The sequence below is a fragment of the Aotus nancymaae genome, unplaced genomic scaffold (genome assembly GCF_030222135.1).
Source record: "Aotus nancymaae isolate 86718 unplaced genomic scaffold, 86718_ANA_hifiasm-v0.15.2.pri h1tg000011l, whole genome shotgun sequence".
Taxonomy (NCBI): Eukaryota; Metazoa; Chordata; class Mammalia; order Primates; family Aotidae; genus Aotus; species Aotus nancymaae.
This window is the reverse complement of record NW_026988422.1, coordinates 56,631,216-56,656,764: the sequence shown is the minus strand read 5'-3', so window position 1 is coordinate 56,656,764 and position 25,549 is coordinate 56,631,216. Positions and strand designations below refer to the sequence as shown.

The 25,549-nt window shown below is 46.4% G+C and overlaps 1 protein-coding gene across 5 annotated transcripts in view; it reads left to right on the top strand.

The window, feature by feature from the left end:
- The window catches only part of ZFYVE1 (zinc finger FYVE-type containing 1), a 51,972-nt gene extending 30,243 nt beyond the window's left edge, over positions 1 to 21,729 (top strand). For 2 of the 5 annotated variants that reach the window (XM_064375014.1, XM_064375015.1), the window contains exons 4-12: positions 623 to 837; positions 9,839 to 9,945; positions 12,436 to 12,544; positions 13,251 to 13,348; positions 13,440 to 13,557; positions 15,480 to 15,650; positions 16,237 to 16,417; positions 16,999 to 17,112; positions 20,067 to 21,729. In XM_064375014.1, coding sequence (XP_064231084.1) covers positions 623 to 837; positions 9,839 to 9,945; positions 12,436 to 12,544; positions 13,251 to 13,348; positions 13,440 to 13,557; positions 15,480 to 15,650; positions 16,237 to 16,417; positions 16,999 to 17,112; positions 20,067 to 20,299 — 1,346 coding nt within the window. In that variant the 3' untranslated portion in view covers positions 20,300 to 21,729. The remainder of the gene's footprint in view (positions 1 to 622; positions 838 to 9,838; positions 9,946 to 12,435; positions 12,545 to 13,250; positions 13,349 to 13,439; positions 13,558 to 15,479; positions 15,651 to 16,236; positions 16,418 to 16,998; positions 17,113 to 20,066) is intronic. The other 3 variants (XM_064375016.1, XM_064375017.1, XM_064375018.1) reach the window with 3 other exon arrangements.
- Positions 21,730 to 25,549: the final 3,820 nt, after the last annotated feature.

The window sequence follows — 25,549 nt, the reverse complement described above, 5'->3', positions numbered from 1 at the left end:
AATCCCTTGAGCCCAAGAGTTAGAGATTAGCCAGGGCAATATAGTGAGGCCCTGTCTCTAAAAAAAATATAAGATTAGGAGAAGAATCACTGTGGTGAGTTTATTCAACTCTTTGAAAGACTTCTATAAAGCAAAGAAGAACAATGAAATTATAGCTGGAGGCTGATGTTTTCAAGGGATTTTTCTTTTTAAAAATTTAAAATGTGCAGTATTGCAGATATTTATGTACAGATGGGAATGATTCATTAGAGAGGGAAGAATGCAGATGTAAGAGAGCAGGAACTGTTGGAGTGATGCTTAAGTGGAAGGGTTAACCTTAGAACCATGGATGGTTCATCCATAACAATGGAAAAGAAAGTAAGAGGATACGGATTATAAGATTGTAAGATCAGAATCACAGGCGTGCTCCACCACACCCAGCTAATTGTTTTGTGTTATTAGTAGAGACAAGGCTTCACCATGTTGGCCAGGCTGGTCTTGAATTCCTAACCTCAGATGATCCACCTGCCTTGGCCTCCCAAAGTGCTGGGATTATAGGTGTGAGCCACCATGCCCTGCCTGCTTTTTTTTTTTTTTTTTTAAACATCACTCCATGCCAATGTGCCTGTTTCTGCTTGTATAGATCACCCCTCAGAGGTGCCAGAGAAGCTCATCCAGGACAGGTTCCGGAAGCTGGGCCGCTTCCCTGAAGCCTTTAGTTCCATTCACTACAAGGGAACGAGGACTTACAACCCTCCCACGGACTTTTCTGGGCTTCGGCGTGCTTTGGAGCAGCTACTAGAGAATAACACCACCCGTTCTCCCCGGCACCCGGGAGTCATCTTCAAGGCCCTGAAGGTCTGTTGGCTTGTGCCCCAAGGGCTTCTCATTGGGGTGCCAGTGGGTGGCGAGAACACTCAGTTCTCCAGCTTTTGTGGTGCTGGTGATTGGAAATGTGGGCTGGAAAGAGGATATAAGAAGTGGAAACAGGTGGATGGAATCTGCATCTTGCTAGCAGTGCAAATATGGGAAATTCATGAGTGGTAGTTAAAAAATGCCAGGTCCTCAGTCAGGAGAAAATCAGGCTCTTAGAGAATAGGAGGAAGCACTCATTTCTGGTGGGTGTGGCCTGGCCCTGGTGAGTTGTTGTCATGTTGAGTCTCTTAATTGGGATAACCTTTATGCTTTTCTTTACATTGATTCACTGTTTTTTGTTATCTAAATTTATTTATTCATAGAGGAAACTTTCTGTTATCACTATAAGTGGAAAACTAGTATCACAGGTAGAAATTTTTTGGGGGGCTGTGTTTAGGAGCAGAGGTTTAATACATAAAAGAAACAGAAATAAACAGCTCTCTATCTGTTGTGAGAGAGAGAGAGGGAGGGAGGGAGGGAGGGAGGGAGGGAAGGAGCGGGGGGCACCTGAATGGGACTGGCACCTGAATGGGACTTCCCCACAGGTAGAAAATTACCAAGACAAAACACGAAAATAGAAACACAATCGCAGTACTATTTATTATATACCAGAGTTCAGAGGACTTTGTATGGATTAGTTTACTTAATCCTTTAACCAACTCCATGAGTTAGGTACTGTTTTTTTTTTTGTTTTTTTCAAGACAGAGTTTTGCTCTTGTTGCCCAGGCTGGAGTGCAATGGCATGATCTTGGCTCATTGCAACCTCCGCCTCTCGGGTTCAAGCGATTCTCCTGCCTTAGCCTCCCGAGTAACTGGGATTACAGACATGCGCCACTAGGCCCAGCTAATTTTGTATTTTTAGTAGAGATGGGGTTTCTTCATGTTGGTCAGGCTGGTCTTGAGCTCCTGACCTCAGGTGATCCACCTGTCTCAGCCTCCCAAAGTGCTGAGATTGCAGGTATGAGTCCTGGGCCTGGTCTTAGTCCTGTTATCATCCTCATTTGCAGATGAGGAAACTGAGACACTAAGAGATGAATTGGTTATACACAGTTACTGAGTGATAGCAGCCCTAAAAAAAACCCTGGCCAGTTTACTGTAGAGCTCCTTCTCATAACTATGAAGGCTGTACTGCCTCTCACTAAATAAAATCGCCTGTTATTCTTTAGCTAGAGATTGTTTCGCATGGAGGGTTCTGAGACTGGGGCCTGTTTTTTTTTCTTTAAGAGGGAGATTTGCAGCCAGGTACCATGGCTCATGCCTGTAATTCCAGCAATTTGGGAGGCTGAGGCGGGTGGATCATGAGGTCAGGAATTAGAGACCAGCCTGGTCAACAGGGCGAAACCCCCCTTTCTACTAAAAATACAAAAAAAATAGCTGGGCATGGTGGCACATGCCTGTAATCCCAGCTACTCTGGAGGCTGAGGCAGGAGAATTGCTTGAACCTGGGAGGTGAAGGTTGCAGTGAGCCAAGATCACACCATTGCACTCCAGCCTGGGAGATGGAGGTGATGTCTCAAAAAAAAAGGAGATTTGGCCTCTTAAAAAGAGGTGGAGATTGGCCAGGTGTGGTGGCTCACGCCTGTAATCCCAGCACTTTGGGAGGCTGAGGTGGGCGGATCATGAGGTGAGGAGATCAAGATCATCCTGGCCAACATGATGAAACCTCGTCTCTACTAAAAATACAAAAATTATCTGGGTGTGGTGGCATAAAATTATCTGGGAGGCTGAGGCAGCAGAATCACTTGAACTAGGGAGTCGGAAGTTGTAGAGATTGCGTCACTGCACTCCAGCCTGGCGACAGAGTGAGACCATCTAAAAAAAAAAAAAGAGGTGGAGATTAAATGAAAGCATAACAAAGTACTTGGTATATAGTAAAAATGTTCAGTGAATGTTAATTTTGAATAATATTAAGGAAAAACTATGAAAAATGATTACATTTGAATAATTCATGAAATACATACATTTCTAGTTAGAATTTGAAGTTCAAGTGCACTTTATTGTATTGGCTAATAATGTCCTTGTAGTGGCTCAAAGGCAGTCAAAGTGGAAGATTACACTTAATGTAATGCAAACATTCTGAAAAGATGCTGAATCAGGCAAAGGGCTGTAAATCTGATCACTGTACGTTATAAGGCAAACAGGCCAATGGCTGGATTATAGCAGCTCCTTTGCTCTTCTGGAAACTAACCCAGATTAAACTTTAAATAAAACCATCAGGGAGACTGAGCGCTGTAAACTGTACTTAGTGCTCAGGGATTTTTCCTCTCAGGAGTCTTGAATGTCCTTCCTCAGGCCAATTTATTACAGGCTTTGAGAAAAATAGTTACACTATATTCTTCTGAGGTGGGAAGATTCACCAAGGTCGGGAGTTCAATTCACAGCTTTCTGTGATTAAAATGAACCTGGTCTGTCAGATGAGGTGGCTCATGCCTGTAATCCCAGCACTTTGGGAGGTGGAAGTGGAGGTGGGCAGATTATGTGAGGCTTGGAGTTCAAGGCCAGCCTAGCCAACATGGTGAAATCTCTCTCTACTAAAAATAGAAAAATTAGCCACTCATGGTGGCAGGCGCTTGTAGTACCAGCTACTAGGGAGGCTGAGACAGGAGAATCACTTGAACCTAGGTGGTAGAGGTTGGTTGCAGTGAGCCAAGATTGCGTCACTGCACTCCAGTTTGGGTGACAGACCGAGACTCCGTCTCAAAAAAAAAAAAAAAAAAAAAAAACACAGAACCTGGTCAGCTGGAATTCTGATGATTCTTGGTAACTGGTATCCCCAAAATTTCACCGAGACCTGATATTTTCTATCCTCTGAGTTGTAGGGGCTGTGCTGTAGTGAGATGTGGGATTGACTTCTTTTGTCTATGGGAAGGAGTAATCTGCTTAAGCTTGTGATTTGGGTTCTCCACAGCAAATTGTGCAATTGTTGCAGTTTACCTAAAGCTTTGAAAAAATTGGTTTTGTATTTTTTTTATTTTTAACATCCTTTAAATTAGACATGGCATGGCCGGGCATGGTGGCTCACGCCTGTAATCCAAGCACTTTGGAGACCAAGGCGGGTGGATCACCTGAGGTCGGAAGTTCAAGACCAGCCTGACCAACATGGTGAAACCCCATCTTAAAAAAAAAAATTAGACATGGCTAATTCTCTGATTTTTACTCTAATAGCCACTTTTAAGATCTGCCTTAGGCAAACTGACCAAGTAGAGTTTTGTTGTTAAAATAGACTCTAACCAAAGTTTTTGTAGTTCACAGCAGTGTGTAATATAAATGGCTGTCTTCTTCACTTATTTTTATTTTGTTTTATGCTACTGTATTAATTTTTTTATTAATAGCCTTGAGTCCTTTTTGAGATAAAACAGTTGGTGTGGGTATAAACAGATACATATTCCATGCCAGGAAAATTTGTTTGGCTTCTTGAATCTCCCATTTGTTCTTTGTTTCTTTTTTTTTGAGACAGGGTTTCACACTGTTGCCCAGGCTGGAGTGCAGTGGTGTGGTCACAGCTCACTGCACTCCAGCCTCTCATAGCCACCGTGCCAGGCCCCTAAAGCTTTTAACTCCATGCTGTATTCCTTCCCAATAGTTATTTCACTTTTAAAGAGGTCAGAGGATGTGATGATTTTAAAAGGCTCCTGCTACATACTGTCAGTTATATTTGAGTATTTGGTTATTTTAATTAAAAAAGAGATATCATTTAAAAAATTATAAAAGCAATGCATGTTCATGATAAACAATTCAAGTACTACCGAATGTTTGAGGGTTAAGTCCTCTTTCCTTCCCCTACCTCCGGCCTCCTCAGTCTGTAGTGATAACTCTTAATACTTTCTCACATAAGTGTCTTTTTTTTATTTTCAGTTGTTTTTTTTTTTTTTAAGACGGGGTTTCACCGTGTTGGTCAGGCTGGTCTTGAACTCCCGACCTCAGGTGATCCACCCGCCTTGGCCTCCAAAGTGCTTGGATTACAGGCATGAGCCACCACACCCGGCCTCTCACATAAGTGTCTAGAAATTTTCATTGCTATGTAAGCACATGCATAAGTATATGTTTATAATGTATATGTTTTTCTTCCTGAATAAATAGGATCATAGTAAAGTTAAATCCTTTTCTTCTGCCCCGTGTCCTTTTCTAACTGCAGGAAACAGATCCTCAGGTCTCTATCAAATAGAGGAATTAATATTCAGTAGTGGAATTGAATATTGAGTTAACTATGGTTATCTGTACTTAGGGTTCTGAATAAATGGGAGAACCATTTCATGGTTGAATTTGTGTAAGTTTTATGTAATATTATCTTAATTTTTTTTAAAGACCAGGTCTGGCTCTGTCATCCAGGCTGGAGTGCAGTGGCACCATCTAGGCTCATTGCAACCTCTGCCTGCTGGGCTCAAGCCATCCTCCCACCTCAGCCTCTCAAGCAGCTAGGACTATAGGTACATGCCACCACACCTGGCTAATTTTTGTATTTTTTGTAGAGACAAGGTTTTGCCATGTTGCCCAGGCTGATCTCGATCTCCTGCGCTTAAGCCATGTGTCTGCCTTGGCCTCCCAAAGTGCTGGGATTACTAGGAGTGAGCCACTGTGCTCAGCCTTTATGTAATGCCTTCTTTAACCCTGATGTTTAAATGTAGAAACTCTTGATGTTCCAATTCTGAGACATTGGCAAGCATTTATTTATTTTTTTAATTAATTATTATTTTTTTTTGGGACAGAGTTTTGCTCTTATTGCCCAGGCTGGAGTGCAATGGTGTTATCTTGGCTCATGGCAACCTCTGCCTCCCAGGTTCAAGTGATTCTCCTACCTCAGCCTCCTGAGTAGCTAGGATTACAGGCATACACCCCCACGCCTGGGTAATTTGGTATTTTTAGTAGAGATGGGGTTTCTCCTTGTTGGTCAGTCTGGTCTCGAACTTCGGACCTCAGGTGATCCGCCTGTCTCAGCCTCCCAAAGTGCTGGGATTACAGGCGTGAACCAATATGCGTGGGTTGGGAAGCATTATGTTTTGTTCGGGTGTGATGTCATTATGTCATTGATTATAGAAGTGTGTCCATTTTGATTCAGGAAATTCACTGCTAGCCCTTGATGACTGGGGCCACCCTATAGATACAATAGAAAGAGCCAGCCACATTGTTGTCAACCAAAGTTCAGGATCATCTGGTCTCCAGGCAACCCTTTCCAGACTTGCCTCAGATGCTTTCCTAAGCTTTCTCAGGGTAGGGAGGCCATTTCCTGCCTTTCTCTTCTAGCTCTGGGATCTCAGGAGGAGGAGAGCCCAAGAAATTGTGGAACGATGTGAGGTTTGGAATTTTTGAACCTACTAATAAGTATGTGGATCAAGTGGTATGTAAAGAAAGATCAGGACCGGGCATGGTGGCTCACGCCTGTAATCCCAGCACTTTTATAGGCCAAGGCAGGTGGATCACTTGAGGTCAGGGGTTTGAGACCAGCCTGGCCAACATGGTGAAACCCTGTCTCTACTAAAAATACAAAAAATCAGCCGGGCATGGTGGCGTGCGCCTATAGTCCCAGCTACTCGGGAGGCAGAGATTGCAGTGAGCTGGGATCACGCCACTGCACTCCAGCCTGGGGGACAGAGCGAGACTCTCTCTCCAAAGAAAAAAAAAATTAGATTCTAAAGGAGGACAATTTCTCCCTACCCTTGCATGGAAAACATGCTGACCTTGGATTTTTTTTTTTTTTTTTTTTAAATAGTTACTTTACTTTCCCACTGTCTTGATTCTTATAAAGTCTCCTAAAACTTGTCAGGGTCTGATTCATTAGTCAGGTTGTGACTTGTGAAAGAGTGAAATGCTTGTTCTCTTACCTAGTATGCAAGAGGATGGGTGACCAGCATCTGAAGGCTGGCTTGCCTGGGAGTTCTCTTTCTTATGTCATAAGAGGTTACCTGTTACCTTGAACAACATAAGCCAATAGTTAATTTGTCTAGGGCAGAGAATGATGGCATACATACTGTGGCAAATCAGGCTGCAGATTGTTTCACACCAAGCCTTGAGATACTTACAAATGCCCTCCTTTCTCTGAAGAACTTTCAGAGAAGTGAACCAGGTCACTTGGGTTGGAACAGTAAGAACTTTTTCCTGTACTGGATCCCAATTTCCCATTTACTGGGGGTTGGCATCCTCTGTGAATTCAACCCAGCGGTTGCACTCATGCAAAATTTGATATTATTTGTCCTTAGGAAAAGCAGTATTTAGGCCAGTCTTTCATTTATCTGTTCAAAAGAAAAAACTTTGAGGATAAAAATTGCTATTCTTGGCTGGGTGTAGTGGCTTGCTCCTATAATCCCAACACTTTTGGGGGCTGAGTCCGGAGGATTACTTGAGGTCAGGAGTTCGAGACTAGCCTGGCCAACATGGTGAAACCTTGTCTTTACTAACAAAAAAAAAAAAAAAAAAAAGCCAGACATGGTGGTGGAGGCCCGTAATCCCAGCTTCTCTGGAGGCTGAGGCAGGAGAATCGCTTGAACCCAGAGATATCAGTGAGCCAAGATCGCACCACTGCACTCCAGCCTGGTAACAAACAGAGCGAGACTCTGTCTCAATAACAAAACAAACAAAAAATAAAACAAATAAAAAATTATTGGGGCATGATGGTATGCGCCTGTGGTCCCAGCTACTTGGGAGGCTGAGGCAGGTGGATTGCTTGGGCCTGGGATGGTGATGCTGCAGTGGGCGGTGAACATGCCACTGCACTCTAGCCTGGGTCACAGAGTGAGACTCTGTCTCCATAAAAAGCTCTCTTTTCCCATCAGGAGTCCCCAGAGTGTTTTGTACATATCTGTTTGAGAAACAGCCTGGAGTTATGGATCATGTGGCCAGTTAGGGAGTAGTTAGCTTTAAATTTGAGAGGACCTCTGGGCATGGGATGAAGGAAGCCTAGGGCAAGGGCAGGGCCAGGAGAGGAGGGCAAGGGTTGGTTTGTGAAGGGGGACTGGTGCTGGGGCACTTATCCCAGCAGTTGTAGTTGAGTACCTGTTAGGACCTTTGCTAGGATTTGGAGGAGGATGCAAAGGTAGGAAGCTGCTTTGACGGTATTTATGATCTGGTCCTGGAGATGAAATACAGCAGGCCCGTAGCTTTGCATCATTGCCTGATTGCTTAATACCAAGTTTTGTATTGAGTACAGCAGGCCTTCAGAGAAAGCAGAAAGTGATGTGGTTGGAGTGGCTTCACTGGAAGAGGTGAGACCAAAAACATCCCTGAAGAATGGGTCACATGTAGAAGTAGGAGAGGGGAGAACGCTGTATAGGAGTGTTAATTTGTCTGAGATGTATAATTAATTTGGCTGAGATGTATAGGCCAACTTGTGATTTCACTTGCCCTGCTTCTCATTTATTCTCAGCATTTATGTATATTCATTCATATAGTCTTTCAAGGTCTTCATGTTTTCACTCTTTATCAAAGTACCCCCAAGAAGTATAGGACTTACACATTATTTGTCAGACCATTTATTTGTTGTCTGAAGTCCAGTGTGGCCACTTGGTCAGCCATCACTGACAGACAGTGTTCTGGGCTTCTGCAGTAGCCCTGCAGGACCTGAGTGAGAATGCCCTCAGGTGAGTTGTGTATCTTCAGTTTGACCCATTCCTTGCCACTATTCTGGTCCTATGGCTGACCCGACTCAACAGTGATACTACGTGCCTTTGTAGGCACTTGGGTTTGCAACTCCTGGTGTTAAGATTACATTGGAAATAGGAAAAGGAACCTTGCATAAGAAGTTCTAATTGTTCTCTTTTTTTTTGAGACGGAGTCTTGCTCTGTTGTCCAGGTTCAAGTGCAGTGGTGCGATCTTGGCTCACTGCAGACTCAGCCACCTGCCTTAGCCTCCCGAGTAGCTGAGACTTCAGGTGGGTGCCACCACGCCCATCTAATTTTTGTATTTTTAGTTGAGATGGGTTTCACCATGTTGGACAGGATGATCTGGATCTCTTGACCTTGTGATCTGGCCCACCTCTGCCTCCCAAAGTGCTGGGATTATACGTGTGAGCCACCACACCCAGCCCCTCATTGTTCTTAGTTTAAAACCTGACCTGCCCTTTTTCCAAATCTCATCTTAAAATTATCTTCTGTCCTTTTACTAAAGGAAGTAACATCTTGTCCTTTTGTTTAGGCCACTTTCCCTTATTGTCCCCTGAATAATGCCTGTCTCCTCACACTGGGACTGGACTGAAAGTTAGAAGCTTGGAACAACATATGTGTGGAAAGCCCCTGTCTGTAATTAGGTTGAGGAATACTTTCAATATCTAATAATAAGTCAAGATAGGATTAGGAGTGGAAGCTACATTTCAACCTAAAATTTTCAGTTTGCTTTGTGGATATGTTTTCTTCTTGGCATTTATTTTGGCCATTTGCTGTCCTTTGGGTTATGGGTATGTGGGGGTTGATAGGTTGATAAATGACTGCTAAACACTATAATAATTCTTGTTTTTTTTTTTTTCTGGTGACATTTTCCCTCTTTGAGCTTGTCTGTGGCCTAGTAAACTCCAAATGAGTGCCTGTGGTTATAGCTGGGATAGAAGCTCAGAAAACTCACAGATCACATCTGAGCTCTGCCCATGGCTGAAAGAGGAGCCATCCTCGTGAGTCTTGGTTTCTTGGTCCCAGCCTCACATAAATGAAATGGACATTCGTCATTATTTGTGGTGGTCTTAAATAAAAGACTGAGTGGTGTGAGGTGTTTATAACCTGCAAGGCAATTAGGGGGAACAATAGCTTTGCTTATCTTGACCTCTTGGGGAATGGGCTGGTTCTTTCCAAGGTTTCCCATGGTAAGCAATGATGTGAGTTGGGTCAGAAAGGTCAAGGGTCATGAGCAGAAGTTACTGGATTTCCTCTGTGCCTGTGGTGCTTGTATGGTAACTACAGTGGGGGGTCCAAGTGCAGAGCTGTCTACTGAGTGCCATCATATGTCACCTTTCCTCCTTGGCAGGCCCTGAGCGACCGCTTTAGCGGTGAGATCCCTGATGACCAGATGGCGCATAGCTCCTTTTTTCCAGATGAGTACTTCACCTGCTCCTCCTTATGCCTCAGCTGTGGGTAAGTCAGGCCCTCCCCACCCCCATACCTTGGGAATAGAGGCTTTGAGTGGTGTTTCCCAGATTTTGGTGTGTTTGCAAATCCCCTGGGCGCTTGCCAAATTACAGGTTGTGATTTAAATTGTCCAAAGTGGTGTACTTGCAAGTTCCCACAGGATCCCGGTGGTCTGGGAACCACACTTTTGAGGTAGCAAGAGCTTCAAGGACACATGGTTGTGAAGAATCTCCTGGAAATTCCAACTGGTATAGATGTGAAATTGACTAGCTCTGATTTGGGAGGTTTTGGGGACCGAAAACTTTGGGTTGCTTGTTTTTCTGTGTTTCTTCTATCAGGGCATTTAGTCACTTATTCACATTATTCCAATTATTCAACTGACATTTGAGTCCGTTCCCCGCCCCCCTGTGCAAAGCACTATGGGTAGGTATTGGTCCTAGGTGATTTCTTTCACTATTAGGGCAGATGTTTAGAGCACATTAGAATTTTCTGGGAGCTTTCAAAATTCTTGAGGCCAGGCACCACCTCCTGGGATTCGAATTTAACGGGTTGTGTATAGGGCCTCTGCATGGGTATGTTTGAGAGGCTCCTCAGAGGATTCTAAAGTGCAGCCTCAGTTGAGGATGATGAGTTGGGGCAGTGCTTCTGAAACTTCCATATGCATAAGCATCACGTTGAGATTCTGTTAAAATGCAGATTCTGAATCAGGTCTGGCTGAGGCCTGAGATTATGCTTCTCTGTCAAGCTCCCTGGTGATACCTGTGCTGCTGGTCTGTGGACTGCACTTTGTCAGAGTTAGAGCAGTGATTTGCAAATTTCAGCAAGCATCAGAAAAAGCTGAAGGGCATGATCGCTGGGCCCTACCTCCACAGTTTGTAATTCAGTAGGTCTGAGGTAGGGCCTGGGAGTTTGCATTTTAATAAAATTATTAAATTCTCAGGTGATGCTGATGTTGTTTACGGGGACCACCCTTTGAGGATCACTGGATTAGTTTGAACTGTGAATGGCTATTAAATCAGTCTGGTGACTTGTCTGATGGGCCCCAGGGGATTTAAATACAGTATGTGGAAGTCAGATGGCAGTCTCCATATCCTTAGACAGTTCCTCCCACCTCCCTTCAATACCAAATTGTCTTTGCTCCTACCAGAACCAGTGCCCTCGTCCTGCACACTTGCCCTTCTATAGGCATAGACCTGACCTACATCTGTTATGAATGGCCATTTTGCTTTGAGCCCTGTAGGCCACGTGCTTCATGTGGAATCACCTCTTGGTGAAAAAAGGACATTGGATTATACAGCCTGGGCAAGGGAGAACTCAAGATTATCTTGGAGAATTCAGCTTGGAAAGAGGAGAGGGATGTTAGTTGCCAGTGTGACTTACCTTTTTTGCACGCCCATGAGCCCAGCAGGAGAGGCTTAAGCACTGTTGGATCATTGCTTTCCCATTGTGAGCTTCCCAGGATTTCTGGAACTTTCCCTTTTGTCATAGTGAAATTCTAAAGTCCTGATCTCTGTTTTTGCATTGTCAGGATGGCAGAGCTCACTGTTCATTTGGAAGGCTTTCTTGTTCAGACTAAGCCTCCCCTTAATGCATTGCCAACTTTTGGGATTGGTTTTCGTTTGCATCTTGGCAGCCTGTTCTTGGTAAACTTTCCATTTCATCTTGTTTGGATTTTTTGAGTTTTCTGAGAGCTATTCAGGTTTCCTCTCTCTGGTCAAGTTTGTATCTTCTGGCTCCTCCATTTCTGCTGAGGGGACAGGTAGTTTTTCCAAGAAGATTTTTTTTTTTTGAGACGGAGTCTCGCTCTGTTGTCGAGGCCAGAATATAGTGGCATGATCTCGGTTCATTTAAACCTCCGCCTCCTGGGTTCCAGTGATTCTCCTCCTGCCTCAGCCTCCTGAGTAGCTGGGACTACAGGTGCCCATCACCATGTCCAGCTAATTTTTGTATTTTTTTTTTTTTGAGACAGAGTCTTGCCAGGCGCCAGATACCAGGCTGGAATGCAGTGGCGCAACCTCAGCTCACTGCAACCTCCGCTTCCCGGGTTCAAGCAGTTCTCCTGCCTCAGCCTTCTGAGTAGCTGGGACTACAGGCGCGCGCCACCACGCCCAGCTCATTTTTGTATTTTTAGTAGAGACGGCGTTTCACCATGTTGGCCAGGATGGTCTCAATCTCTTGACCTCGTGATCCACCTGTCTCAGCCTCCCAAAGTGATGGGATTACAGGTGTGAGCCACCATGCCCAGCTGAGATTTCTTTTTTCCCCTTTGTCCTCATACAAGGATAGTAGTTGCTGTACCTCTGTAGTGCTGTTGATTGCAAGTGTAACAGACAGGCATGTGGGTTTCCAGCTACCCTTTCTGTGTTCAGCATCTGAGGCCCAGTTAGTAATCAAAGTCTGGTCTTGGCCTTTTGCCTGGCTCAGGGTCAGACTGTTCTGTGTAAGTGGCACTGGCTTCTATAGCCATCTCATTGTCAGTCTTTGGGCTTCATTCAGGGTTGGATGTAAGAACAGCATGAATCATGGGAAGGAAGGAGTGCCTCATGAAGCCCAGAGCCGCTGCAGATACTCCCACCAGTATGACAACCGAGTCTATACCTGCAAGGTGAGTCCTCTGAGCTCCTCCCTGCTTCAGCAGCAGGCTTGCTGACCACTCTCTCTCTCTCTCTGGCAAGACCATCTTGGGGCCATCCATGACTGCATGCCAAAGTATTTGATACTCAAATGGAATATTTCTAGAACTTCTCTCCAGCTCTAACAAAAAGCATTCACATGTCTTCATTGGTGAGGGTCCCTTTGTTCACTGTTTTAAGCTTATTTTCTCCTCATTCTGTTGAGCTTGTATGTAAGGGTCATTTACATTGAACATTCATTCTTAAGAGCAGAAGTGCTCTTTAGGAAACTAGTTTTGGATTATCCTTCTGTCTGTGACAGATACATAATTTAAAGCTCAGTTTTGGGGCCTGGGACGGACACACACTCAGTTCATTACCACTCGGGGCACTGGCTTCTCTAGAGGAATGACCTTTCTTCTGAGGTGCTAAACTACCGTCTGAAACTCTCAGCTGGTATGGTTTGTGGAGAGTCGGGATGGATGTGGCGGGTGTGGTGTACACAGGAAAAGCTAGCAGAAGGCTAGGCATGACGGCTCACATCTATAATCCCAGCACTTTGGGAGGCTGAGGTGGGCAGATGGCTTGAGCCCAGGAGTTCGAGACCAGCATGGGCAACATGGTAAAACCCCCCATATCTACTAAAAAAGAAAAAAACAAAAGACAAAAAATAAGCTAGCAGAGTGTTCCCTGTTTCAGGCCTGCTATGAGAGAGGCGAGGAAGTCAGCGTAGTGCCCAAAACATCTGCTTCCACTGACTCTCCCTGGATGGGTCTCGCAAAATATGCCTGGTCTGGGTGAGTTTAAACAATGTGGCTAAAGGTTTTCTGGTGTGTTTGTCTCCCCAGGCACCTGCTGGGTAACAGTATTGATTTGCCTTCCTTGTAGGTATGTGATCGAATGTCCTAACTGTGGCGTGGTCTATCGTAGTCGGCAGTACTGGTTTGGAAACCAAGATCCTGTGGATACGGTGGTGCGGACAGAGATAGTGCACGTGTGGCCTGGAGTAAGAACTGTTTTCCTTTATCTTGTGTTGTTCAGTTTTTCATGTGTAGAAAACTGGAACTTGCTTAAAATTAAGGTTAACTGTGAATTTCAGAATGTTGGTGGTTTAGAAAGGCATGATCTGGAGAGCTTTTTTGCTCTCTAGACCTTTAGTTGTTTTTATTTCTTCTTGCATGTATATTAGAAGTACAACTTGAGCCGGGCACGGTAGCACGTGCCTGTAGTCCCAGCTACTCGGCAGGCTGAGGTGGGAGGATCGCTTGAGCCCAGGAGTTCTGCGTTGTAGTGCGCTATGCTGATCGGGTGTCCCACTAAGTTCGGCATCAATATGGTGACCTCCCGGGAGCAGGGGACCACCAGGCTGCCTAAGGAGGGGTGAACTGGCCGAGGTCAGACACGGAGCAGGTTAAAGCTCCTGTGCTGATCAGTAGAGGGGATCATGCCTGTGAATAGCCACTGCACTCCAGCCTGGGCAACATAGCGTGACCCCATCTCTATAATAAATAAATGAATAAAGTACAACTTTAAATGAAATACAATAAAAATCTATAGTTTACTCTTTTGGCAAATAAAACATTTTCCCATGTTCTACTCATTCATTTTCTATATGTATATGTTTTTATAGATGCAGATAATTTATATGCCTTTTTCCTGCTTTTTTTTCTCATAATGCTATTTTATTTAGTTTTATTTCTACCTTTTTAAAAAAACCATTAAAATGCTAGTGACTATCTTTGTGTAAGAAAGCCATTTTTTGTTTTAGGAAATTTTCTTGAAGTATATTCTAGGAAGTGGGATTCCTGTCGACCCTTAGTGATTTCTTACTTTGACTTTTGAGTTCCAGATGTCAAAAATACAAATCTGCTTATGAGGCAGTGATGTCATGCTTTCATTCCGCATTAAATCAGCATTCCCACTTAGCGTTGTCCATAAATCACAACAAATCCAAAACTTTTTCCTTTCATGGAAAAAAGACAAGTGATTTTTCACTGAGGAAATCATTTTACTCTGTGTCATTGTCCTTGTTTGGTGAGTCCTCAAGCCACCATTCAGCCTAGGAATCCTACCTGTAGGTCCCTTCTGAGCTTTCCTGGATCCTATAGGTACCATAAAACTGGAGATTTCCTTATTTTTCTCATCTTTTTTCCCAATTTTCAGGCCCACTGAAATTTGTTATTGTGTGGTAGTCTCATTACTGGAACCCACCTCCTTGGCATAATGGTTTATGCCATCTTGTCCCAAGGATTTAACGTGGTCTTATAGTGAGAAAGTAAAGGTGGTTAGATGTTTATATTCCAGGAAAACAGTACTGCAGTAGAGTACTCTCAGGTTGCATTCCTCACAGTACTTGAAATTAGGAGAATACAGATGCCTTCCCTGCTGTGTGTTTACTCCCTTCCTTCCTTCCTTCCTTCCTTCCTTCCTTCCTTCCTCCCTCCCTCCCTCCCTCCCTCCCTTCCTCCCTCCCGTTTTCATTTCAATGTACATTGTTATGTACCTTGTGCCCAGAATTGAGCTAGTTACTTTACAAAATACAAAAATGAAAAACAGTTATTGTCAGGGAGTTGAGAGTTTGATAAGGAGTCAGATACATAAATGGGATTCCTAGAGATGTCGAAGTATTGGGAGAACTAAGAGGAAAGGTTCTTAACTCAGCCTGTGGCGGGGGGCCTCCTGGAAGAGGTGTCATCTCCTGTATTATATGGGCTTAGTAAGTCCTGAATTGAACAGCTACATGTCAAGTCTTATGGTCGCTTTGAAGAGAATAAAGCCAGAGGGATCTTGGTCTGTCTGTATTTTTCCCTGCCAGGGAGTTAATGGTTCTGAGTTGGCCACAATGAGTTTGCAACTCACCAGACATCCCTCTTCCTCCTTCCTTTCACTCCCTTCTCAGCATGATGGAAGCCTGCGTTTTCATTTCAGACTGACGGGTTTCTGAAGGACAACAACAATGCTGCCCAGCGCCTGTTGGACGGGATGAACTTCATGGCTCAGTCGGTGTCCGAGCTTAGCCTTGGACCCACCAAGGCTGTGACTTCCTGGCTGACAGACCAGATTGCCCCTGCCTACTGGAGGCCCAACTCCCAGATTCTGGTATGGTGTGGCACGATGCCCTTACACCCCTGGCACAGCCCATCCTGCTTAATGCTGCTTTGCCCTGTGCTAAGCTTGCTCTGTGAGGGAGACGCAAACATTTCTGCCAGTGCATTGAGCTCTGTGAGTACTGGGAAGGGTAGGAGTCATTGAGAAGGCCAGTTCCCTCTTTGCCCACTGATTTCCCGTCGTGTTTTCCTGCAAGTATCTTCTCTCTTGGGTTATAGTTTCTTTGTCTGTGGCGGCCGATTAATATTGCTTAGATGTGTGAGGATGCAGATACAGAATCTGGGGAAAAGGAGCCTTTAAAGGTTATTTAGGGTCATCCTCAGCTTGATCCATTAATGCTATAGCACCCAGAGCAAGAGAGCACCCAGCTTTAACCCAGACACTTAGTGAAAGGACACTCACTGCCCACCAGGCTTCCTTTCCACTCTCAGATAACTCTTACTAGAAAGTTTTGTCCTGCTTGAGCTTACACCACCTGCCTTAGTTTCTGGTTGCTCCAGCTCTGGTCAACTTCTCAGCTGAGCAGACATGTGCCATAACCTGCCTGCCTCTCTGTTTTGTTTTGGGCTTGGAACAGAGTTGCAACAAGTGTGCGACGTCCTTTAAAGATAACGACACGAAGCATCACTGCCGAGCCTGTGGGGAGGGCTTCTGTGACAGCTGTTCATCAAAGACCCGGCCAGTGCCTGAGCGGGGCTGGGGCCCTGCGCCGGTGCGGGTGTGTGACAACTGCTATGAAGCCAGGAATGTCCAGTTAGGTAACGTGGGGCCTGGGAGCTGCAGGGGTGGTGGGGAGACCCTCCCTCCTTGGCACTGGGAACTGGATGTCCAGATGCCCCAGTCCCGCTCCTAACCACATCTTCCTTGTGAGAGCACTTACCTCGGGTCTTGGCCAGTCAGGCTCTAAGCTCCTTGTTAACAGCGTCCTATGGGTGCTGTTCCTCAGGGCTCGAGCCTGTCCTGCGTTCTGAGCTGCAGAGGTGCTTCTGGGGGAAGGGAATACACACATAGCAGCTGAGTTCTGAAAAGGCTCCTCCTTTCAGAAGGTTCTAGTTCAGTCTTCTCCTTTGAGATGGTACTAGTTTTTGCTCCTAGAACCTTTCTGCCTTAAAGAAGGTTATAAAGGAGCCCCAGAAGGTTGCAGATAAAGGACTGACAGATGTCATCGGATTTCAGGGTCTGGGCCGACCTGACCCGCAGCACAGACCTTTGCAATGGTTGCCAGACAGCACGGTGGTGTTTGGGTTCAGAATTTAGAAGCATTCTGCTATTGCTCCCTGAGTTTTCCATTTGGGAGAGGACTTAGAGGTGACAGCTTTTTGCTTATTATTGTCTACAGATGTTACTGAGGCACAGGTGGACGACGAAGGCGGAACGCTCATTGCTCGGAAGGTGGGCGAGGCCGTGCAGAACACTCTGGGAGCTGTTGTAACAGCCATTGACATACCACTAGGTGGGCCTGGCAGTGCTTCTCTTGGGTGTAGCGGATCTGGGTTGAGGGGTTTCGGGTGCCCTGGGCTGCCACTTTGTAAAGGCTTACCAACCTAGATAGAGATGGGCGGTAAGGAATCAATTACAAATTGCCATTTGCTTGTTTCTGCTGAATGCCTTAGTAGTTTCATGTTTATTCCTGAGGCCATTCTCTCACAGCATCTAGTGCTGTATAACAAGCTACCTTAAAATGTAAAGGCTTAAAACAACCGTCTTGAGTCAGGCGTGGTGGCTCGGGCCTTGTAATCCTAGCAACTAAGGAGGCTGAGGCAGGATAATCGCTTCAACTCGGGAGGTGGAGGTTGCAGAGAGCCAAGATCATGCCACTGCACTCCAGCTTGGGTTACATACAGAGCGAAACTCCAACTCAAAAAAAATACAGGCCGGGTGTGCTGGCTCACGCCTGTAATCCAAGCACTTTGGAGACCAAGGCGGGCGGATCACCTGAGGTCGGGAGTTCAAGACCAGCCTGACCAACATCGTGAAACCCCGTCTTAAAAAAAAAATACATTAAAAAAGAAAACAAGCATCTTGGATGTCTTTCTAGGTCTAGAAGTCAGGAAGTGTGATTATTCAGCTCCAAGTGGCATTTCCTCTAGTTACTACCTGATAGTCCAGGGTGGCACCTGGAGTGGTCTCAGGACTCCAAGCTGACCTCACTTACAAGCTGGGTGCCTTGGCAGGGACAGTGAGAAGGCTGTGTGTAGCAGAGCCTCGTCCCCTCTCTGTATTCTCTGGGCCTCTTCAGTGGTTTTTCTGGCACTTAAGAAGCTGGACTTCTTAAGTGATGTCAGGATTCCAGGAGCTAATGTTCCAAGAGACAGGAAGTAGAAGTTGCCCATCTTTCTTTTTTTTTTTTTTTTAAGATGGAATCTTACTGTGTCGCCCAGGCTGGAGTGCAGGGGTGCAATCTCAGCTCATTGCAACTTCTGCTTCCCGGGTTCAAGCAATTGAACCTTAGCCTCCTGAGTAGCTGGGATTACAGGCATGTGCCACCAGGCCCAGCTAATTTTTGTATTTTTGGTAGAGATGGGGTTTCACTATGTTGACCAGACTTGTCTTGAACTTCTGACCTCAGGTGATCCACCTACCTTGGCCTCCCAAAATGCTGGGATTACAGGCATGAGCCACTGCGCCCAGCTGAAGCTGCCAATCTCTTAAGGCCTAGGATTGCAGATGGGCACCCCTGCTGTCATCTCCTGGAGTCTGCTGCAGTCCAGGGCCTGCCTAGATTCAAGGGAAGGGGCAGGAGTGTCAAAGATGGAAAGTGGGTCAAAGAGTCTACACTGCCTTTAATCTGTCACGCCAGCCAAACTGTTAGTAGTTTAAGATTTAAAATAGCAACCCAGCTTTGGATGTATTCAGGATGGCGAGGGGGAGAGGGAAGGAAATCACCCAGTGCATGACGGGCTTAGGCAAGGCTGGCCAGGCCTGGGATAGTGTGGCATATCGTAGGGGAGTGAGCAAAAGTAGGTAATGATGAAAATGGCCTGGAGCAGCTTTCTTCACTGCGGCTCACAGAGTAGATGATGTAGGAACTGCTGGATTTGCCCAGGCTTCAATCTCAGGTTGCATCTGTCATCAGGGGTGCCTGGGAGAGGCAAGGACTGTCCTTGGCTCAGAAGCAGAGCATAGCCTGCAAGCTGTGCTCACCAAGTGCTCTCATCCTGAGCGCCCACAGGTGTAGAGTCCCAGGCCAGTGTATCAGGCATGTTCTTTCTTGTCATCCTCATCACAGCTCTTGAAGGTGGATTGTTAAAGATGAGTAAGCCCTGAGAGGTTAACTAACCTTTATTTTCTTTCTTTTTTCTTTTTTTTTTTTTTTTTAGATTGAATCTCACTCTGTTGCCCAGGCTGGAGTGCAGTGGTAGATACCGTCTTGGCTCACTGCAACCTCCAACTCCCAGGTTTAAGTGATTCTTGTGCCTCAGCCTCCCAAGTAGCTGGGATTACAGTCATGTGCTACCATGTCCAGCTAATTTTTGTATTTTCAGTAGAGACAGGGTTTCACCATGTTGGCCAGGCTGGTCTCGAACTCCTGACCTCAAGTGATCTGCCTGCCTCAGCCTCCCAAAGTGCTGGGATTACAGGTGTGAGCCACAGTGCCCAGCCTTAGCTAAACTTTCTTAATCCAGCAGTTTATGATTAACCCATTCTCAATAAAATTGGGATTAGAGTGTCTGACTCCAGAGCCCAGACTTCTTTATAGTTCCTCCAGGGGTTCTTAACACGGCTGCCCCTTCAGTTTACAAGGAGAGCTTCATAGATGGGAATATCAAGGAGCTGGGTATGGGGGTGCGTGCTTGTAATCCCAGCTACTTGGGAAGCTCAGGCAGGAGCTGTCCCAGGAATTTGAGACCAGCTTGGGCAACAGAGTGAGACCCTGTCTCAAAAGAAAAAGAAAGGCTGGGCATGGTTGCTCATGCCTAGAATCCCACCACTTTGGGAAGCCAAGGCAGGTGGATCACTTGAGGCCAGGAATTTGAGACCACCAGCCTGGCCAACATGATGAAACCCTGTCTCTACAAAAATTAGCCAGGTGTGGTGATGCATGCCTGTAGTCCCAGCTACTTAGGAGGCTGAAGTGGGAGGACTGCTTGAACCCAGGAGGCAGAGGTCGTGGTGAGCTGAAATCATGCTACTGTACTCCAACATGGGGGACAGAGCGAGACTCTCTCCAAAAAAAAAAAAAAAAAGAAAAAGGAAAAGGGAAAATCAGTGCCTGTGCTCTAGTCCGAAAGACTCTGATCTGGCTGTGAGTGGTGGAGCCTGGGCATCTGCATTTTTAAAAAGCTCTGTAAGCAGTTCTGTATGCAGTTGGGATTACAAGCCAGTAAGCATCTGAGGATGCCCTCTTGCCAGTTGGAACTCGTGGTATTGGGTTTTGGGTGTCCTGACCATTATCCCCTGCCATAGGTCTGGTAAAGGATGCGGCCAGGCCTGCGTACTGGGTGCCTGACCACGAAATCCTGCACTGCCACAATTGCCGGAAGGAGTTCAGCATCAAGCTGTCCAAGCACCACTGCCGGGCCTGCGGACAGGGCTTCTGTGATGAGTGCTCCCATGACCGCCGGGCTGTCCCTTCTCGTGGCTGGGACCATCCCGTCCGAGTCTGCTTCAATTGCAATAAAAAGCCTGGTGACCTTTAACCCCAGCCCCCTGTCCGAGTCCTTCACAATTCCTTAGGTTCTCAGGGTTAGAAACAGTCTCGAGAGGTAGGCCTTCCTCCCGGTCACCTGCTGTGGTGTGTGTCCTCTCCTTTCCTCATCCCAGGGCCACTTTCCCTCAGCGGGGGTGAGCCTGGCGGCCGGCCCGAAGGCGTGAACCCCTCAGGGCAGGGGACCGAGCATCTCCCAGCAAAGGGGAATGAACCTGATCGTTGCATTTATTTCAGTTAAAAATAATGAATATATTTGTGTATATATCTCTCTCCATATATACATATGAAAGGAACTCGGGGTGTATCGAGGCTGCTGCTGGCTGCGGAGACTTCGCACGGTCTCCCCAGCACAGGGTGAGGTGGCAGCGGCAGCAGGTCTTCCTCACAGAGCCGAGCCAGGCTCATGGCCACCACATGGCTGGCGCCTTCCGCTGCTGATCTCGGAGCCTTGGAAGCCTCTCCTGTCCCTGGCTCTTCCCTCCACACCTCTCAGCTGCCTGGGGAGTGAGCCTCCCAGGTCCTTGCTGCCTGAAACAGTGTGAAGGGAATTCTGCCTGGGTCTTCTGGGAGTCAAACCCCAATTCTTGGCTTAAGCCTGTTTGTCAGAGACCACCCAACTTAGCGTGCAGGTCACCAGAGTGGGTGGAGGGTCAGAGGTCGGGTCTTCGGCCCTGAGAAGTGGAAAGGCAGGGGCCGTGCTGTCCCTCGTCCCCCAGGGAAGAGCAAGGAAGGAACTGGGCCTTCCCTGGCAGAGCTTCTTGCCCCGATGCTTCTGTCTCCACTTGGCTTTCACAAAAGGCGGCACCCAGCTCCTCAGTCGCAACACCCGCCTCCTACCCCCCGTCCCCCTCCAGCCCACCATCCGCTTCTGAGTGTCTCACTAGGATTTTCATTGCTTATTTTAAAGTGTCTTAATTCTTTGTTCCCAGACACACAACCCCTCTAGCTCTCGGAGGGGCGATCATGAGAAACCTTCCAGGGAAACAGAGCACAGAATGGACTGACTGTTAGTTGTTTTTTTAAAGTCTATATAATATTTCAACAGATCATAAAAAAAAAAATTTATCTCTTTGGTCCTTGCAAGAGAAAGGAACTGGTTTCACCTCAAGAGCCTGGACATCTCTGACTGTCGTGACTGGAAAGAGCCTGTTGTGCTGAAATCCTGTCATCGTGGTGGATTTGATCTTCAGTGGCCAAACATGGAGAATGAAGCAGAATTCGTGACTGAACTGCTGGGCGGGTTGAGCTGTAGGGAGGTACATGGGCAGTCATTCCTGGTGTGTGTATCAGTGTGACATGAGCCCTGGAGTGTGTTGTCCCTCTCAGACCTGCTCCTGCTGCCTCCTGGGGCCCAGTGACTGGGCCCTACTCTAGAACTGTGTACCATCAAATTCACCATCATAAAGGAACCTTCCTGCATCTCGACTGTGCTGGCTTTTTCCTCTCACTCCATCAGTGCCTCTGGCCACCGTCTCTCCAGCTGATGGTGGCCTTCAGAGCAGAAGCCAAGTAAGGGGCATGTTTCTAGGGTGGTAATATTTTACCTGCAAATACTGCAGTCTATTACTTTGACAAATAAGAACTTTTTAAAAACCATAGCCAGGTACTCCCAAGCCATTGTCCTGTGGAGTGGATGTGAGTGTCCTGACCGCGGCCTGCTTCCCCAGCCCTTCAATAGATAGCATGGCCCACCCAGATGAGTGTGCTGACTGGGGCCAGGGCTCTGTGGCTATTAAGAATATTCCTTTGTTTAGGGAAGGCAGTAGCTGACGGTCACAGAATTCTCTCTAGTGACTAGAGGGACTTAAAGCTGTTCCTCAGGCCTTTCTGCAGCTGGGGTCGGAGAAGCCGTGGCATTGGCTGAGCAGGGCTCAGCAGTAGTGGTTTCACAGTCTGGGTTCTCCAGGTTTCACTCTGGCAGCTACTGGGTCAAGGTCTGTTGAGGAATCCTCTTGTACGGTAGATAAGAAATAGGGTATTACCTCCTGATTTTCAGTCTCTGGGTTTAAAATATATATTCTTGGCTAGGCGTGGTTACTCATGCCTGTAATCCCAGCACTTTGGGAGGCCAAGGCGGGTGGATCACTTAAGCCCAGGAGTTCGAGACTAGCCTGGGCAATGTGGCGAGCCAATCCCGTCTCTACCAAGAAAACAAAAACACCCCACAAAGCTGGGTGTGGCAGTGCACGCCTTTAATTCCATTTACTTGGGAGGCCAAGGTAGGAGGATTGCTTGAGGCTGGGAGACACCACTGTACTCCAGCCTGGGTGACAGAGTGAGACCCTGTCTCAACAACAAAAACAAACCTATAGGCTGGGTGCAGTGGCTCAGGAGGCCAAAGTGGGTGGATCATGAGGTCAGGAGTTCAAGACCAGCCTGGCCAAGATAGTGAAACCCCATCTCTACTAAAATACAAAAATTTGCCAGGCATGGTGGCAGGTGCCTGTAATCCCAGCTACTCAGAGACTGAGGCAGGAGAATCGCTTGAACCCAGGAGGCAGAAGTTGCAGTGAGCCGAGATCGCACCACTGCACTCCAGCCTGGGCAACAGTGAGACTTTGTCTCAAAAAAAAAAAAAAATGAAAAAACACAAACCTATTGAACTATTACATATTATACATCTATATTTCAGCCTGATTTTCTCAAACTGAGTACTGCATAACCAATCAGCACCCAGATTAAGAGACAGAACATGGCTGTCCTCCAATAACTCCTGGTCCCTCCCTGCACCAGGAGTAACCACTATCCTGACATGTAGTAACAGACTTTAGTCCTCTCTCCTTTTCAGCGATGCCACGTAAAGGCTTTTAATCACTTTCTGGTTTAAAATACATGCTCGTAGGTAGAGACAGTGGTTGAACATATCCTTGAGGGCTGTGACTGGAGGTTGCAACTTGAGGCTGAGAATGACGTGGTCTCCTGAGACCCAGTGGGATCCTTACACATCCCTAGGGTTTAACTGCTGATTTATTTGGGAACTGGAAAAGCAAAGAGAACCAATATTTAGGTGCCTGGTGCTGTGCTAGAAGCTTCACGTGGTTAATTCTCACAACCACACTGGAAGGTCTGCAGTAGTGTTCTCATCTTACAGCCTATGACGCTGACTCCTAGAGGATCAAAAGCCCAGCATGGCTGGGCACACTCCCAGCTGACCTGAGTCCCGGCAGGTTCGGACCCTTTGTACCACCATCACACTGTAGTGCTTCTCCCTGTTTTCCTTCCGTTCACAGCTTGTGAATTCTTTTGCATTTCCAGGAAAGGTCAGTATCTTTTCCTTAAGAGGAAAGTTAAGTATTGGCCAGACGTGGCAGCTCACGCCTGTTAACCCAGCACTTTGGGAGGCAAAGGTGGGGCGGATCACAAGGTCAAGAGAGCAAGACCATTCTGGCCAACATGGTGAAACCCCATCTCTACTAAAAATACAAAAAAAATTAGCTGAGCATGCTGGCATGCATGGAAGTTGAGGCAAGAGAATTGCTTGAACCCAAGAGGTGGAGGTTGCAGTGAGCCGAGATTGCACCACTGCACTCCAGCCTGGCAACAGAGCGAGACCCTGTCTCAAAGAAAAAAGAGGAAAGTTAAAAATCAAGGTACCTGCTAGTGTTGTCCGGAAGCTTAGCTTTGATCATTTCCATTGGCTCAGAGGTTCTCATGGTCAAGGGCACTAACACTTTGTCACTAACAGCAACTTTATCTTTCACTAAAAAGACTTACTGGCTCAAAGATTAAGCAAGTTGATCTAGCCTATAACATGAGCTAAACTTCCAGTTTTTAAAAATTTTATAGAGATGGGTTTTTGCCATGTTGCCTACGCTGGTCTTGAACTCCTGGGCTCAAGCAATCTGCTGTCTTGGACTCCCAAAGTGCTGGGATTACAGTTATAGGCATGAGCCACTGCTCCTGGCCAGCCTCCAATTGTTAAAAACATTTTGATTGAATGTTAATTTCACAGCTATATTTGCATTTTCTACTTCAGACCTACCATCATTAGGGAGAGACAATGGAACCTACAATTGTAATCTGTAATTCTTATCATGAATAGGATGTTTTAGTTACTGTACAAAATCTGAGCACTTCTAACTCCTCTCTTTTTTTTGTATTCTAATTTTTGTATTTTCAGTAGAGATGGGGTTTCACGATGTCGGCCAGGTTGGTCTTGAATGCCTGACCTCTAGTGATCTGCCCACCTTGGCCTTCCAAAGTGCTGAGATTACAGGCGTGAGCCACCGCACTCGGCCAGTATTTGTGGGCATTTTTGATAACCAGTGTGTGCCATTGATTGTCATCTCTAGAAGGCTATAAGCAAGCAGACACTAGTTAGCAAGGGGTCTATCACAGCTCAGTGCTGCTGTCACAATCACCTGCTCATTCGCTACCTTTCATTGTCACCTAGGGAGTAGGGAAAAATGGAAAACCCTTCAAGGCCAGGCACACTGGCTCACACCTGTAATCCCAGTGCTTTGGGAGGCCAAAGTGAGTTCTAGACCAACCTGAGCAACATGGCAAAATCCCATCTCTACATAAAAATAAACCCCCAAGGCCAGGCGCGGTGGCTCAAGCCTGTAATCCCAGCACTTTGGGAGGCCAAGGCGGGCGGATCACTAGGTCAAGAGATCGAGACCATCCTGGTCAACATGGTGAAACCCTGTCTCTACTAAAAATACAAAAATTAGCTGGGCATGGTGGCGCGTGCCTGTAATCCCAGCTACTCAGGAGGCTGAGGCAGGAGAATTGCCTGAACCCAGGAGGCAGAGGTTGCGGTGAGCCGAGATTGCGCCATTGCTCTCCAGCCTGGGTAACAAGAGTGAAACTCCGTTTCAAATAAATAAATAAATAAATAAACCCCAAACCTCAAAAGCCAGGTGAGGTGGTGCACACCTGTAATCCCAACTACTCAGGAGGCTGAGGTGGGAGGATTGTTTGAGCCTGGGAGGTCAAGACTGCAGCTGCAGTGAGCCAAGATCTCACCCGCTGTACTCCAGCCTGGGAGACAGAGTGAGACCTTGTCTAAAAAAAAAGAAAAATGCTTAGAGACTGTGACATATTAATCTTTATGACACCATTGGTAACAAGCAAACTGGCCGAAATGCTTTATCAACTTCATGGCCAAGTTTAACACCTTTTCAAGCAACCTAGACCACATTTTAGGTGCAGTGACTGTTAACCAAGAACAAGCTGCTGCTCTTTCCCCACCGCCACCGAGTCGTGGAGGCAGAGGCTCAGGTGTGTTCAAGAATCA